This window comes from Brachyistius frenatus, unplaced genomic scaffold (genome assembly GCF_029030835.1).
Source record: "Brachyistius frenatus isolate BFR_SWC_R1_liver_20210118 unplaced genomic scaffold, ASM2903083v1 Contig_601, whole genome shotgun sequence".
NCBI lineage: Eukaryota > Metazoa > Chordata > Actinopteri > Embiotocidae > Brachyistius > Brachyistius frenatus.
In genome coordinates, this window is record NW_027211200.1 from 16,230 (window position 1) to 29,898 (window position 13,669).

Consider the following 13,669-nt stretch of genomic DNA (forward strand, 5'->3'; position numbering starts at 1 on the left):
ACGTGACGGTCTCCTCACCTGACAGTGACTGCAGCAGAAACAAAACTGTGGGGGTGGGGTGGGGTGGGGTGGGGGGGTGGGGGGTTGTTGTTTCTGCTCCTGGTGAGAACATGAAGAATTGACCTTTCCACTTTCAGCAGCAGCTCTCTGTGTGTGTTGGTTTATCAGATGTAGATTCACTGCACAGCGTTATCTGATGCTCTGAGGCAGGAAATGACACATCCTGACACTGCAGCCTCAGAGATCTGCAAGGTGGCCCGTGAGCACGCTCACAGTGTGTGTGTGTGTGTGTGTGTGTGTGTGTGTGTGTGTGTGTGTGTGTGTGTGTGTGTGTGTGTGTGTGTGTGTGTGTGTGTGTGTGTTGCAGGATAACGGCGAAGACTCCCATCGTATCTCTCCCAGTCCGGTGGTCCACGTCCGGGGTCTGTGTGAGGCCGTGGTGGAGGCCGACCTGATCGACGCCCTCGACAAGTTTGGATCCATATGGTGAGGAAGCAATTCACGCCTACGACCACCCGGACACAGGGAGGGAAGAGCTGCACACGGCACACAGAAAGAACCCAGCAGACCCACCGCAGACGCTCCTGCTGTGAGGGCACAGTGCTCCAACGTGAACAAATATTTCTGATGCGGTTAAAAGTGTAGCTGCATGAAGACACTGGTGCGTCGAAGTGCAGTGAGCCTCGGCAGCGTTCGTGTAAAGAGAGTAACAGATGCTGAATAATTGAAGGAAACATTTGGTGATACTGCAGTTTCCACTCTAAACAAATCCCCCTCCATTATTTATACACTGCCTGCACGGTGCAGGATTCATTAACGTCACGTTCACCTGGATGGAGCTGCTCACAAAAAGCAACGACACTCAGACACACACACATGAACACAGGTGTTTCTTGTTGCACTGATTTATCAGGTTCTTTAAGGACTCACTCAGTTTTGTCCTTCATGTCTTCTGTGTTTCACTGAAAGAAGGGACATGTCTTCAAACTCCTCCAGGTGAGGTCCATGTGTCTCACCCATGTGTGTGTGTGTGTCCTCAGTTATGTGATGATGATGCCGTTCAAGCGTCAGGCGTTGGTGGAGTTCTCTGCGGTGGAGAGCGCTGACCGCTGCGTGTCCTGCGGAGCGAAGGAGCCCGTCTACATCGCAGGTTTGATTCACCGTCCACACTTACTGATGACATCAGCTGGTAACACGGGCTGTTACTGTATGTAGCACACTGAATCTGTTCACGTGTTCACGTGTTCATCAGGCCAGCAGGCGTACTTTAACTACTCCACCTCCAAGAGAATCACCAGGCCGACCAACGCTGACAACCCCAACAGTGGCAACAAGGTCCTCCTGCTGTCCATACAGAACCCCCTCTACCCCATCACCACGGTAACACACACAACCACACACACATATATGCCTAAAAATACACACACACTTGTACAGATATACACAGACACAGACAAAAATACACACACGCACATACAAACACATATACACACACATACAAATATGTACAAACACAAACACACAGACAAAAATACACACACAGACACAAATACACACACAGACACAAAACATGTAAATACACACACACACCTATACACACGCATACACATAAAGATACACACACACATACACAGACAAAAATACACACACACACGTGTACATTTAAGAACAAATGTATAAACACATGCACATAAACATATACACACATTCAAACACACACACATCAGACTCTGTGTTCTTTGTCTGAAATGTAAAATGTAAACTATCTTCCATCAGTGATGGAGGACACGAGGCCGAAAGTTTAATACTAGCTGCTGCTCAGGAATGTCAGCCAATCAGCTGGTCCTGATGACAGGGTTACCGGGGAAACCGCAACATAAACAAATGGTTGAAGAAGGGCTCTGAACTGAGCGGTTCATTGTAGCTTCTTTAAAAGTGTTTGCTCGGCAAAAAAAAAAAATCCAAAATGATCCAAAATTTAGTTTGTCAGAACTCCCTCTTTGTCACAGGGACGTTTTTCATATAAACAAAGTGTGAATCTGTCCAATGTGTTGACCAGAATCTATCAGGCTGATGATGATGGTTTTGTTTATTATAATTTCAACCTGTCTGTCAGTTTGAAGATGGAACAGCATGAAGATCTGTCCGACCTCTACAGAACCTTCACGGTGTTCATACGATGCTCGGTGACCTCTGACCTGCGGGTTCAGAGCGTTTTAATTGGAGGTGCTGAATGTTGACTCTCTGTCTTCTGTCCCTGCTGCTGCAGGACGTCCTATACACCGTGTGCAACCCCATCGGCAGCGTGCTGAGGATCGTCATCTTCAAACGAAATGGGATCCAGGCCATGGTGGAGTATCCTCTCTGAACAGGTGTGTGTGTGTGTGTGTGTGTGTGTGTGTGTGTGTGTGTGTGTGTGTGTGTGTGTGTGTGTGTGTGTGTGTGTGTGTGTGTGTGTGTGTGTGTGTGTGTGTGTGTGTTCTCAGGTGGAGCCACGCTGCCTCTCCGGCTGGTTGCTGGTGTCCATCTGGTCCTCCTCCTCCTTATCCTCCTCATCCCCGTCCCCGTCCTCCTCCTCGTCCTCCTCGTCCCTGTCCTCCTCGTTCTCCTCCCCCCCGTCCCCGTCCTCCTCCTCGCCCTCCTCGCCCCCGTCCTCCTCCTCCTCCTCCCCCTATCCCCATCCTCCCCCTTGCCCCCGTCCTCCTCCTTGCCCCCGTCCTCCTCCTCCTCGCCCTCCTCGTCCCTGTCCTCCTCCCGTCCTCCTCCTTGCCCTCCTCGCCCCCATCCTCCTCCTCCTCCTCCTCCTCCTCCCTGTGTTCATCCCTGTCACAGTTCTTCTCTGTTGTTGAATAAACTCCCCGCTGCAGACTCGCTGAGCATCATCTTCCTTTTCAGACATTTAAAAGAGAGCTGCTGAATTCTGCAGGTTTTCAACTGAGTGTGAGTTTAATTGACGGACAGGTAAAAGTGCAACAAAAGCCCAAAACTACATTATTAACGGGCAAAAGTCGACCATAAACTTCAGAAAATCAGGCCAGAACGTGGTTGAATCTGCCGACGTTGGTTAGGAGGTAGTAAGAAGCTCTGCAGCTGATCATGTTGGTTGTCCTGATGGAGCAGCAGCTCTCTGCACCGCTACATCCTCCTCAGAGGAGTTTTTTTAATTTTTTTAATTTCACTTTATTAATCCCCGAGGGGAAATTTCTTCACTACAGCAGGGGGGCTCTCAGGGGGAGCTGCTGCAGCAGGCTGCCACTAGGGTGGCGCCAGGTAACCTGACCTGAGGTGCATGTTTTTGGATGATGGGAGGAAGCCGGAGAACCCGGAGAGAACCCACGCAAGCACAAGGAGAACATGCAAACTCCGCACAGAAAGGCCCAGGACCGGATTCGAACCCGGAACCTTTTTGCTGTGAGGCGACAGTGCTAACCACTGCACCACCGTGCCGCCCTAATTTGTTCACAAACTGAAGAACTGAGAACACCTCCCTCCCCTGCTCCCCCAGTTTGAATTCAGTTATTCTGCATTTCCTCAGGCAGAAGCATCTGTGTAACGTGTTGTGTGTGTCTGTGTGTCGGACTGTGTGGCGTTCTCTCCTTAACTCCGCCCCTCCAGGTTTGACTCGGTTCAGTGTGCTCAGAAGGCCAAAGCAGCTCTGAACGGAGCTGACATCTACGCCGGCTGCTGCACTCTCAAGATCGAATATGCACGGGTAAGAGTCAGCGGACACATCGGCAGCAGCAGCCTGATGTCAAAACACACACTGTTCTTTAAGACTGCCGTGAACGTCTTTCCTTCCACTGAATATCTTACTGAGCGGTTCAGCTCGACTCTTTTTCCTTTTTCTGACACTACAAACAGGAAAAAAAAACACTGCACATAAAATGACTTAAATGTTAAACAAAACCAAACAACTATGAGATTTGTTGGTTTTTCCACATGTTAAAGTAAGAAGAACGAGTGTCAGGCGGTCAGACCTGCAGCGGTACCTTCAGGTGCTCTCAGTGATGTGTTAAAGGGATGTTCCCTGGATGAAGACATGTGATGAGTGTAATGTAGTGCAGCTGTAGCCCTGCAGTGAGGAGCAGTGATGAGACGTGTCTGAGGACAGGGTTAATGAATGTCACAGAGCAGTGATGAGATGTGGACTGAAAGCCCTGCGAGCCTTCAGCGCAGCAGGGTGACCTGCTCTAAGTTCTCATCTGCTTTACTGGAGTTTCTATCAGTGTCATGCTCGTCTTATAATGAAGCACAATTCAAACGACCAGCGTCATGAATGTGTTTCAAAGAAGTTCAATTCTGAAATCCATCTAACATGAAAGTTTTATCTTTTGTTTCATCGGAGGGTCCTCACAAAAAGAAACGAAAAATGAAAACTGCCTCGACCTTAAACAACAACTTCCTGTGTCATGGTGCCACATCGACCCGATTTTATGTCATTGTGATGAACCAGCTCAAAGGGGCACGTGAAAGTATGCAAAATGTAATTTCCTGTTGCCAGCAGGAGGCGCTATAACTATGAAAGAATATTACCACGCAGATATATAGTTGTAGTTTCATGGCGAGACACTCAAAATGGCCGCCACGGACACCGTTCAAAAAGTTCAGAAGCTTTGAATAACTCCTCATCCCACATTTCATAAGACTGCACCGGCCAAATTCCAAGTCAGTCCGATAAATTCTGTAGGAGTTCGTTAAAGTACAAACACGTGCAAATCGGCAAAATTGACTTAATTCAAAATGGCCGACTTCCTGTTGAGTTGAGGACTTTTTTGTAGATCTTGGTCTGATATACTTGCTCCAAATTTGGTGCATGTGGGAGAAAGTAGCAGCATAGGGGGAAGTTTAGGGGGTGCAAGCGAGCAATTTGGTCACGCCCGCACGCAAAACCTAAAGAAGTCGGAATTTGTTTTACCAGGACTCACAGGTGTTCCAAGTTTCACAAGGTTTTTAGAATGCTAAAGCTGTCGGTGGGCGGGACGTAGTATCGTCAGGTTTCCAATCAGATCGGTCAGATCCACCGCTGGCTCCTCCCCCAGCTCGTCCAAATATGGTCACTTCCTGCTCCAAACCACTCCGAACTAGTAAAGATGGTGACGGACAGAATCTGAACTGGAGGATTCATAACGTTCACAAACCAACGATGACATCACTGATGGATGATGACATCACTGATGGATGATGACATCACTGATGGTTGATGGTTGGTACCAGCTGAAGGATGAGTTTCACATACTCATACATATGTGTGACTGTGATGCGTCGGTGAAAGTCGGGCTAAATGAAATACGAAAAACTAAAATGTATTAGTTAATGAGATTCTATCAAATCTGTGCAGATGACATATTATTTTAAACCGATATTCTCACTGAGATCAAAATGTCTTTTTGAAGAGAGATCAGCTTCATATAAAGACAAACAACTTTTCACTGCAGCCTTTTAAAACGTCTGCCATGAAGATGTCACGTGGCACTCAGGGATCTGGAGCATTTTATTTTGAAATTTTATGAGAGCTGTTTGTTTAGTTTCTATTTAGAGAATTATTGTGTTTAAACATGGAGTCATGATGAATATCCGGTGACCTGACTCTACTGAACGACATCATCATCATCAGTTTTTTGCAGTAGAGTTTTATAGATACACATTTATTCATACATTATATGTTTATTTACAAACGATGAGATGTGCAACTCCCTTCTGGGGAGGGCTGCATACATTATATCGTTATAATTATAATTAATCAGTAGCAGACAGTTTGTTAATCAGGTGTTCGACGTGAGTCTTTAATCCACCCACAGACCTGCTGTACATGCATGTTGGGTTTCCTTTGTTCCCTTTCAAAATAAAACGTGTAGTTTTGATTCTAACAAGCTTACGTTGAAGAACATGAAACAGACTGAAGGTTTGAAAATGTCACACAAAGAGAAGGAATTTAAAATCATATGTCCATAAAGCAGTGTGTAGTGGCAGAGATGATATTATCTATGTCCCTGATTCAGTTAACTGAAATATTGTGTGATGTTTGTGTCGACAGCCAACACGTCTGAACGTGATAAAGAATGACAACGAGAGCTGGGACTACACCAAGCCATACCTGGTCAGACGAGGTAAGACTGTTTCTCTGTTATCTTTCTTTCACTGTCGTGTCAGTGAGACATCCCGACTGTTCGGGGTGACCCTGTGGAAGGTAGGCCTCTGTTTCCTGTCTGAGTCCTCTGTGGAGGCTCCTCCCCCTCCTCCTTACACCAGTAGATGAAACGGCCTCAGTTCTCACAGGCGTCTCTGTGAAACTGCGTCCAGATCTTCAGACGGTGGATTAGCAGCGTAGTCATAAACAGTTTGGACCACAGACCTCCATCGCACCAAGACTCCTGCGCCTCCCGCCTCTCCATCTCCAATCTACACGCTCACACCAGCCAATCAGGGGCCTCTCACAAGCCTGCACCTCCACCTCCCGCGGGGGGAGAGAGAGAGAGAGAGAGAGAAACGTTGAGGGAGAGAACAGAGACAGAGGGATGGACGTCAGGCTGACCATGCACAGCAGCTTTCTCCCATCTTCACCTTCGCAGACAAACAGAAAGAGAGCGAGGACAGAGCCGGATCTCACTCCTGCTGACCGCCATGCAGCTGCTGCTTCAACATGCCCAGGAGGCCTCGGCCAGCTCTCTCTGCGGGACTCCGGTAGCGCTTCCTTCTCTCTATCTGCTCCACCGCCTGTTTAATTCTCCTCCTCAGTCTGGAGAAGTAGTCACACATGGCCTGAAGTCTGGTCCATACACTGCCGACGCTCCTCAGAGCCTCTGGATTCCAAAACTTCTAAAGATGAGCCCAAACTAACTTTTTAAAAATCTGACTCAGACATTTGAAACGGCTCGACAAGCTCTGGCTATGTGAATCTACAGTTAATGTCCAAACTCTGCCCTCTGTCACTTTACTCCTCCGGCGTCAGGGCTGTCACAACATCTGATTTTACTCTAAACTACATGTTCATATTAAGTCTAATCTACATTAAACACGACACGGGCTTCTGTGCAGGTGCAGAACAAAGTGCAGCGTAAAGCTCAGCGGTCTCATTTATCACCGTTACGCAAGAAAGGCCTGAAAGAGGCGAACGTCGCTCCCCACACCAAACCTGGATTTATAAAAACTCATTTAACAGGAAAATGTGGCACCTGAAAGCAAACTGTGACTCCGTACGTATGTTTGTAGACAGACGATGAGGTGGTGGACTGAAGCCAGATTGTAGAAATGAAACGTGACGGACATCTTGATACGAATAACGAAGTCTCTCACATTCAATGTCACTTCACATCTTATTTGGACGCGAGTCCACTTTATCATTAACATCCAGAACAGCAGGATCAGTTCGGCTCGTCACCTTTAATTATTCCATCAGCAACTTTAGACGGTAAATAATAGAAGCAAATCTAAATCTCACATTTTTCTTTTCACCGCGTTAACAAGGCAAACTGATCATCATCATCATCATCATCATCTGTAACAAATACAAGATGACATCAAACAGCATCAGGCTAAAGAACTGCAGAACAGAGTCAGTTTTTAATATTTTCTCATAGTTGACTGCAGTTGTTGTGTAGAAGTTCTTCCACTGCGCGTCGTCATGGAGACGTCGCGGTGGAACTTCTCTCACTGCAACGTGTTTTCTTTAGTTTGTGACCAGCGAATAATCTGAGCTTCATATCGTCCACCTCGTCCACAAACACCTCGACTCTGTCAGAGAAAGAACCGCCGACCCACACAGATCGTTTTAGAGGCATCGACCTTCATAACGTGTTGAAGGAGGACATGAGGCGGATCTACGTAGCGCACATTTCCACCTGGATTATGATTTATAAAAAGAACATTGCGTGCAGGTGTGCGTGCGCACGGTTTTATAAATCGGAATGTTTTTATTGCGCAAGCCATTTTCTGCTTTCGTGCGCACGTACACTTTTAGTGTGGATCGTACACACTGTTTTATAAATGAGGCTCCAGTTTAGTACAAAAACCAGATGCTAACTTTGCTGTTTTGTGAAACTGAGACGTGCTGATGGGAATGAAGAAGCTCGTGTCGTCACACTTCAAACATGTAACAACAGTCTTAAACCGAGACTGAGAGAGTGTAAACCAAAAAAAAACATCTTAATAAGGTCTGAACTGACTTTTTAGTCTAAATTAATGAGTTAAACTGATTAAAGATTAAATCTATGAATGCACCATAAGTCCAGTTTGTAAAGTGAGTTTTTCTCGTGTGAACATTGGGATGCTGATGAAAGTCAGAGTTGTGACACCTCCTGATGACAGTAGCTGTACAGTCAGACGTGCATGTGACCGGTGAGCTGTTGAACGCAGCGCTGCCTCTGTAACACCGTCCTGTGTACAGTGAACTCTACTGATGCTGCTCTCTCTGTACTGTATGTGGTGTGTAGATCAGGACTCTCTCTGAAAGCTGTTGAACTGTATGATGGGATGGATGTTGGGGTCCGTTCATTAATTAGTTCAATCAACTCCAGAAATGAGATTAACTTCATGGATGATAAATATCAAACATTTAAAGCTTCTTTATAGTCAACCTATTTTAAAATGGTGACTGATAATAAAACCCTGTCCTGCTGCCAGTGAGGCTGAGGATGATGATGATGATGCTCAGGATACCGGTCCAGATAACTCGGGCCCAGACCAGTACATTATTTTCTGTGGGTAGATCATTAAGCATTATTTCATAGTAGTTCTGGTGAGGCCTCATGTGTTTACCAGCGGTGAACATGTTAATATTTAATGAACAGATTATCTGTAAATTCACATTTATGATTTTAATTGGGCATGACCCCATGTGACCCTATGACCTTTACCCTGGTGCCACCCTCTGAATAAGCCTGACATATTTACGGTGGACATTATAATGAACATGCAGGGGTCACTAATGACACCTTAAAGCGCCTCGTTTAAAAGGGATCGATGGAGTTATTGATCGCATAGTGAACCGGTCCCAACTCTGTCATCTGACGTGTTCCCTGAATGAACACGTACCTGCAGCGTTACATGTTTTCATGGAGGCACATTGCAGTGACGCACACTGGGACAAGTCCTGACTCGGCATCGTTATGGTCGGCGATTTAATACACCGGTCGTTTCTACTTTTAACAAGTATGAATATATGATATTCTACAAACCTGAAAAGTAAGATAATATAACGGTGTAGAGTTAGAAAGTCGTGGGCTCATCAGACCTCTGCAGCCGGCTCCTCATCTCTGCTGCAGGTCACAGGATACTTCAACACGCCTAAATCTCTGACTGGATGTTCGCATTGCATTCTGGGTAATGCCGGTGCCAAGTTATAACAATGAAGAGGGAAGTGTAGAATACAAAAGTTAATATGTCTGATTCAGCAGCATCATGTCCAGCAGTGTTGTCGATTCCAAGTATGTTTAATGATAATATTTTATTTGTTTAATGATAGTATTTTATTTAGAGACTTTTAATGATAATATTTTATTTGTTTGCTTGAGGCCAAGTGAACGATTGTGTAACATTTGAAGAAATCCCCTCCAGGCGTTCCTTAGAAAATCCTATGTTCATGAGAAATGGTCGCATTCTGGTCACAGTAAGTTTGACCTTTGACCTCCTAGTATAATATAATCAGTTCATTATTGGTACCAAGTGAATCATTTTGCCAAGTTTGAAGAAATTATCTTGAGGCATTCTTGAGATATCGTGCTCTCGATGATGAGATGGACAGATAAAACCAAACTGAAAGAAAAGGTTCAGGTGCAGACGGAGGAGAGTCCACGGTGACATCACTGGTGACAGAGTGAAGAACAGGAGGTCCAGTTTAAACTCATGGTGAAGTGGAAACATGATTACACGATCAAAGCAGCAGGAAACAACTGAATACAAGGGAGAACTTCAAAATAAAACAGGAAACAGAAAAACAGTCTTCCAACCTGTCTGTAAACGTTCACCATTGAAACTTTCAGCCTCTCTGAGCTGCGTGTTCACATTTCATTTATCCACTGATACACAGCGCTGAAGGTGTGTTTTCTGTTTTCTTTAGCAGTGGATAAAATGTGTTTTCACTATCTCAACCAATCATCAACCAGCGTTTGTGAACGTTACGAATCCTCCAGTTCAGATTCTGTCCGTCACCATCTTGTTAGTTCGGTTTGGAGCAGGAAGTGACCATATTTGGACGAGCTGGGGGAGGAGCCAGCGGTGGATCTGACCGATCTGATCGGAAACCTGACGATACTACGTCCCGCCCACCGATAGCTGTAACCTGACTGCACCACAGGCCTGTCAATCAAACAGACACGCCCCCAAAAACAGGTCTTCTTGAATCTTCTTTTCTAATGAATGAGGGATTATTTTCAGATGGACCTCCAGAAAACTAAGAAGAAGGAGTGACTTTAGCTAACAACACCGAGATAACTGATGGACACATTTTATTCACTTTGGATTTGATGAGAGAAGTTGAATGGGAGTCTATGGAGCCGGAGGCTTTTTGGAGCCGACCTCTAGTGGCACTCGCTGGTATTGCAGCTGAAGACTCTTCTGGATCGGAACCATTTTACAGACCTGAAGCTACGAACACTTTTATATCCAGTCGGTGGTCTCACCTCTTCTGATTCTCTTCCACTTAATCTGCACTAAATCTGGCACGATGCACAAATGGATTGTTTCCACGGTGCCTGTAGATTCTCAGGAAATATCCCTTCCTACCTGTCTTGGACTGTTACGTTAAGAAGCTCTCTGCGTCTTTTGAGTCTTTTTGAATCCTGCATGAACAGGATGGTTCTACACACAGCAGCAGGTCGACTTAAAAACAGCTTTGTGTATTCATTTATGTACATTTAACACACTATCAGGTCAGCCGGACTCATCATAGATCTGTCCTTTATGTTTGTGCTGCCTGTGCACACTTCACTCCTACACAGCAGAGCAGTGTGGATGTTTTCTGTTTCACGATGTTACTCCTCTTCATCTTCCTCCTCCTCCTGCTGCTTCTCTGCTTTCACCCCCTTCATCTTATGCACTCTCATCATCTTGTTCCTGCTAATCCTCTCACCCTCCTCTTCCTCCCGTCATTTCCTTCTCATCTTTCCTCCAACATACCTCTCACCTCCTCCTCTTCCTACTCCTCTTCCTCCTCCTCCTCCTCCTCAACAATCCTTTACCCCTCTCTCTTTCTCTCCTTTTTCTTATTCTCTTCACCCTCCCACTATTTTACTAAAGGAACTCCTTGTCAATCTGTGTGTGTGTGTGTGCGTGTACGTGTGTGCATGTGCATTTTTGTCTGTGTGTGTGTGTGTGTGTGTGTGTGTGTGTGTGTGTGTGTGTGTGTGTGTGTGTGTGTGTGTGTGTGTGTGTGTGTGTGTGTGTGTGTGTGTGTGTGTGTGTGAGAGTGTGTGTGTGTTGAGGCATTGCTCAGCTCATGTTGCTTCAGATCAGCTTGCAGGAGGTCACCCTAAAGGACAGAAGCAGCCGTCCGTCCTGACTCAGTCGTATCAACAGTGCTGCTGTATTTGGGTGCTTGATGAGAGTCTACATGTGCAGCAGCACCCGCTGGACTCTGTGTGTGTCTGTGTTGCTGCAGATCTGCTGCTAGTGATCACTTTGATGGAGCTGCAGCGGTGAGAGGGATCAGCTCTGACTTGTTTTAGTGGTTCATAAACACTAATTTTAGGTCACAAAAGAGTTTAAATTTGAACAATGCTAAAATAGGACAGATTTCATCTTCAGACACCTCCCTGCTGCACATCCACGCAGCTGCTTTAACAAACTAGCAGACTGACTGCACATCACTTTTTGCAGAGTGATTTCAGATTTCCTCCGGCTGGTCACTTCAGTTGTGGCTTTTGAAAGGATGTTAAATGTTGAATCCGTGTTTAAAGCAGAGAAGGTCAATCACTCAGACGCTTGCCTCGTCAGAAGATTTAAAATATGAAGGCAGCCGTGCTGCGTTGTGTAAATCGATACAACATGAGTGCTGCTGCTGATGACAGCAGAACACAAAGAACTCTACAGACATGGAGAAAGACGGTGTTACTAAGAATCAGCTGTTAATGATGAATGAACTGAATTTCATCCATCAACAGCATTTGTCACTTATATTCCCTCTGTCCTCTGTGTCTACTAGAAAATAGTAACTGTGCCTATTTTCTGGTAGAAAAAGTAACACATTTAGACAGTAATATTTGCACCATGTCTAAAATATTAGCTGCATTGTTCCCACCGACTGAATATAAAAGAGTTCATAGCTTCAGGTCTGTAAAATGGTTCTGATCCAGAAGTGTCTTCAGCTGCAATACCAGCGAGTGCCACTAGAGGTCGGCTCCAAAAAGCCTCCGGCTCCATAGACTCCCATTCAACTTCTCTCATCAAATCCAAAGTGAATAAAATGTGTCCATCAGTTATCTCGGTGTTGTTAGCTAAAGTCACTCCTTCTTCTTAGTTTTCTGGAGGTCCATCTGAAAATAATCCCTCATTCATTAGAAAAGAAGATTCAAGAAGACCTGTTTTTGGGGGCGTGTTTGTTTGATTGACAGGCCTGTGGTGCAGTCAGGTTACAGCTATCGGTGGGCGGGACGTAGTATCGTCAGGTTTCCAATCAGATCGGTCAGATCCACCGCTGGCTCCTCCCCCAGCTCGTCCAAATATGGTCACTTCCTGCTCCAAACCGCTCCGAACTATCAAGATGGTGAAGGACAGAATCTGAACTGGAGGATTCATAACGTTCACGAACCAACGATGACATCACTGATGGCTGCTGATTGGTTGTTCCCATACGATGGAAAAAGAAGTCTGTTGTTCTAGATTTCAAAATAAAGGTTTTAAAAATATAATTTCAAACAATTTAAAAGTATTTATTAAACCTGAACAGTAAAATGAGGTGATAAACCCCACATGTAGAGACTGCAGTTTGGAAGGAAAGCAGTCAGGATGTAAAAGTTGGGTTTAGTCTCTGATCTCCTCTTTGGCGCCACCTGTGGTGATAAGTGTTAATTACAGCTGTGTTACTGGACTTTACTTCTCAGAGGTACCAAATGTGATGGTAATCAGTAGGCTGTTGAAGAGCGGGCCTGTTGGCAGCTCCGCCCACCCTCTCAGCTGCTGGCTGATGGTAAACGAGTCGCTAACTGTGCATGTGACTTCTTTCTGTGAATGTGGCCACGGTGGACTTCAGGCTCAGTCACCACTGTGTAGCCTCACAGAGGGACCGACAGTGGCTGAACAGACTTTGAATTTAAGTGAAGTTCTTTCACTTTAACATAAAAACAGAACTATATCCTACATCCTGAACCTCTTTTGGAGCAGTTCTGGAGCAATTTGGAGAATGTGGGCTGGAAAGATGGCGGGTGAGCGGGACCACAAACACACAAATAACCCCCCGATAGTTGTCAGATGACATCATAAATTGTCTCAGTAGGTTGTAATGACCTTTCGCTGTCTTTCTGTCAGCTGACTGTGGCTCTTCTAAAATAAATAAAAGTGTGTGGTTGCAGTGTGCCTCCATGCAGGATATCCTGTATTTCTACTGCAGTCTGTACTGCTGTGATGGCTGAGACAGTGATGACATGTGTTTGACAGCCACAGTGATGATGGTGATGTGTTTATTATTGTGATGATAATGTAATGCAGGTTGATGTTCTTTCGTGCTGAGGGAGAAAAA

The 13,669-nt window shown here is 45.5% G+C and overlaps 1 protein-coding gene across 1 annotated transcript in view; it reads left to right on the forward strand.

Moving 5' to 3' along the window:
- Positions 1-13,669, forward strand: part of LOC138614866 (heterogeneous nuclear ribonucleoprotein L-like) — a 38,937-nt gene that overhangs the window by 13,870 nt on the left and 11,398 nt on the right. The window contains exons 2-7 of the mRNA XM_069688460.1: positions 368-486; positions 1,041-1,150; positions 1,253-1,380; positions 2,270-2,355; positions 3,616-3,712; positions 6,035-6,107. Coding sequence (XP_069544561.1) covers positions 368-486; positions 1,041-1,150; positions 1,253-1,380; positions 2,270-2,355; positions 3,616-3,712; positions 6,035-6,107 — 613 coding nt within the window. The remainder of the gene's footprint in view (positions 1-367; positions 487-1,040; positions 1,151-1,252; positions 1,381-2,269; positions 2,356-3,615; positions 3,713-6,034; positions 6,108-13,669) is intronic.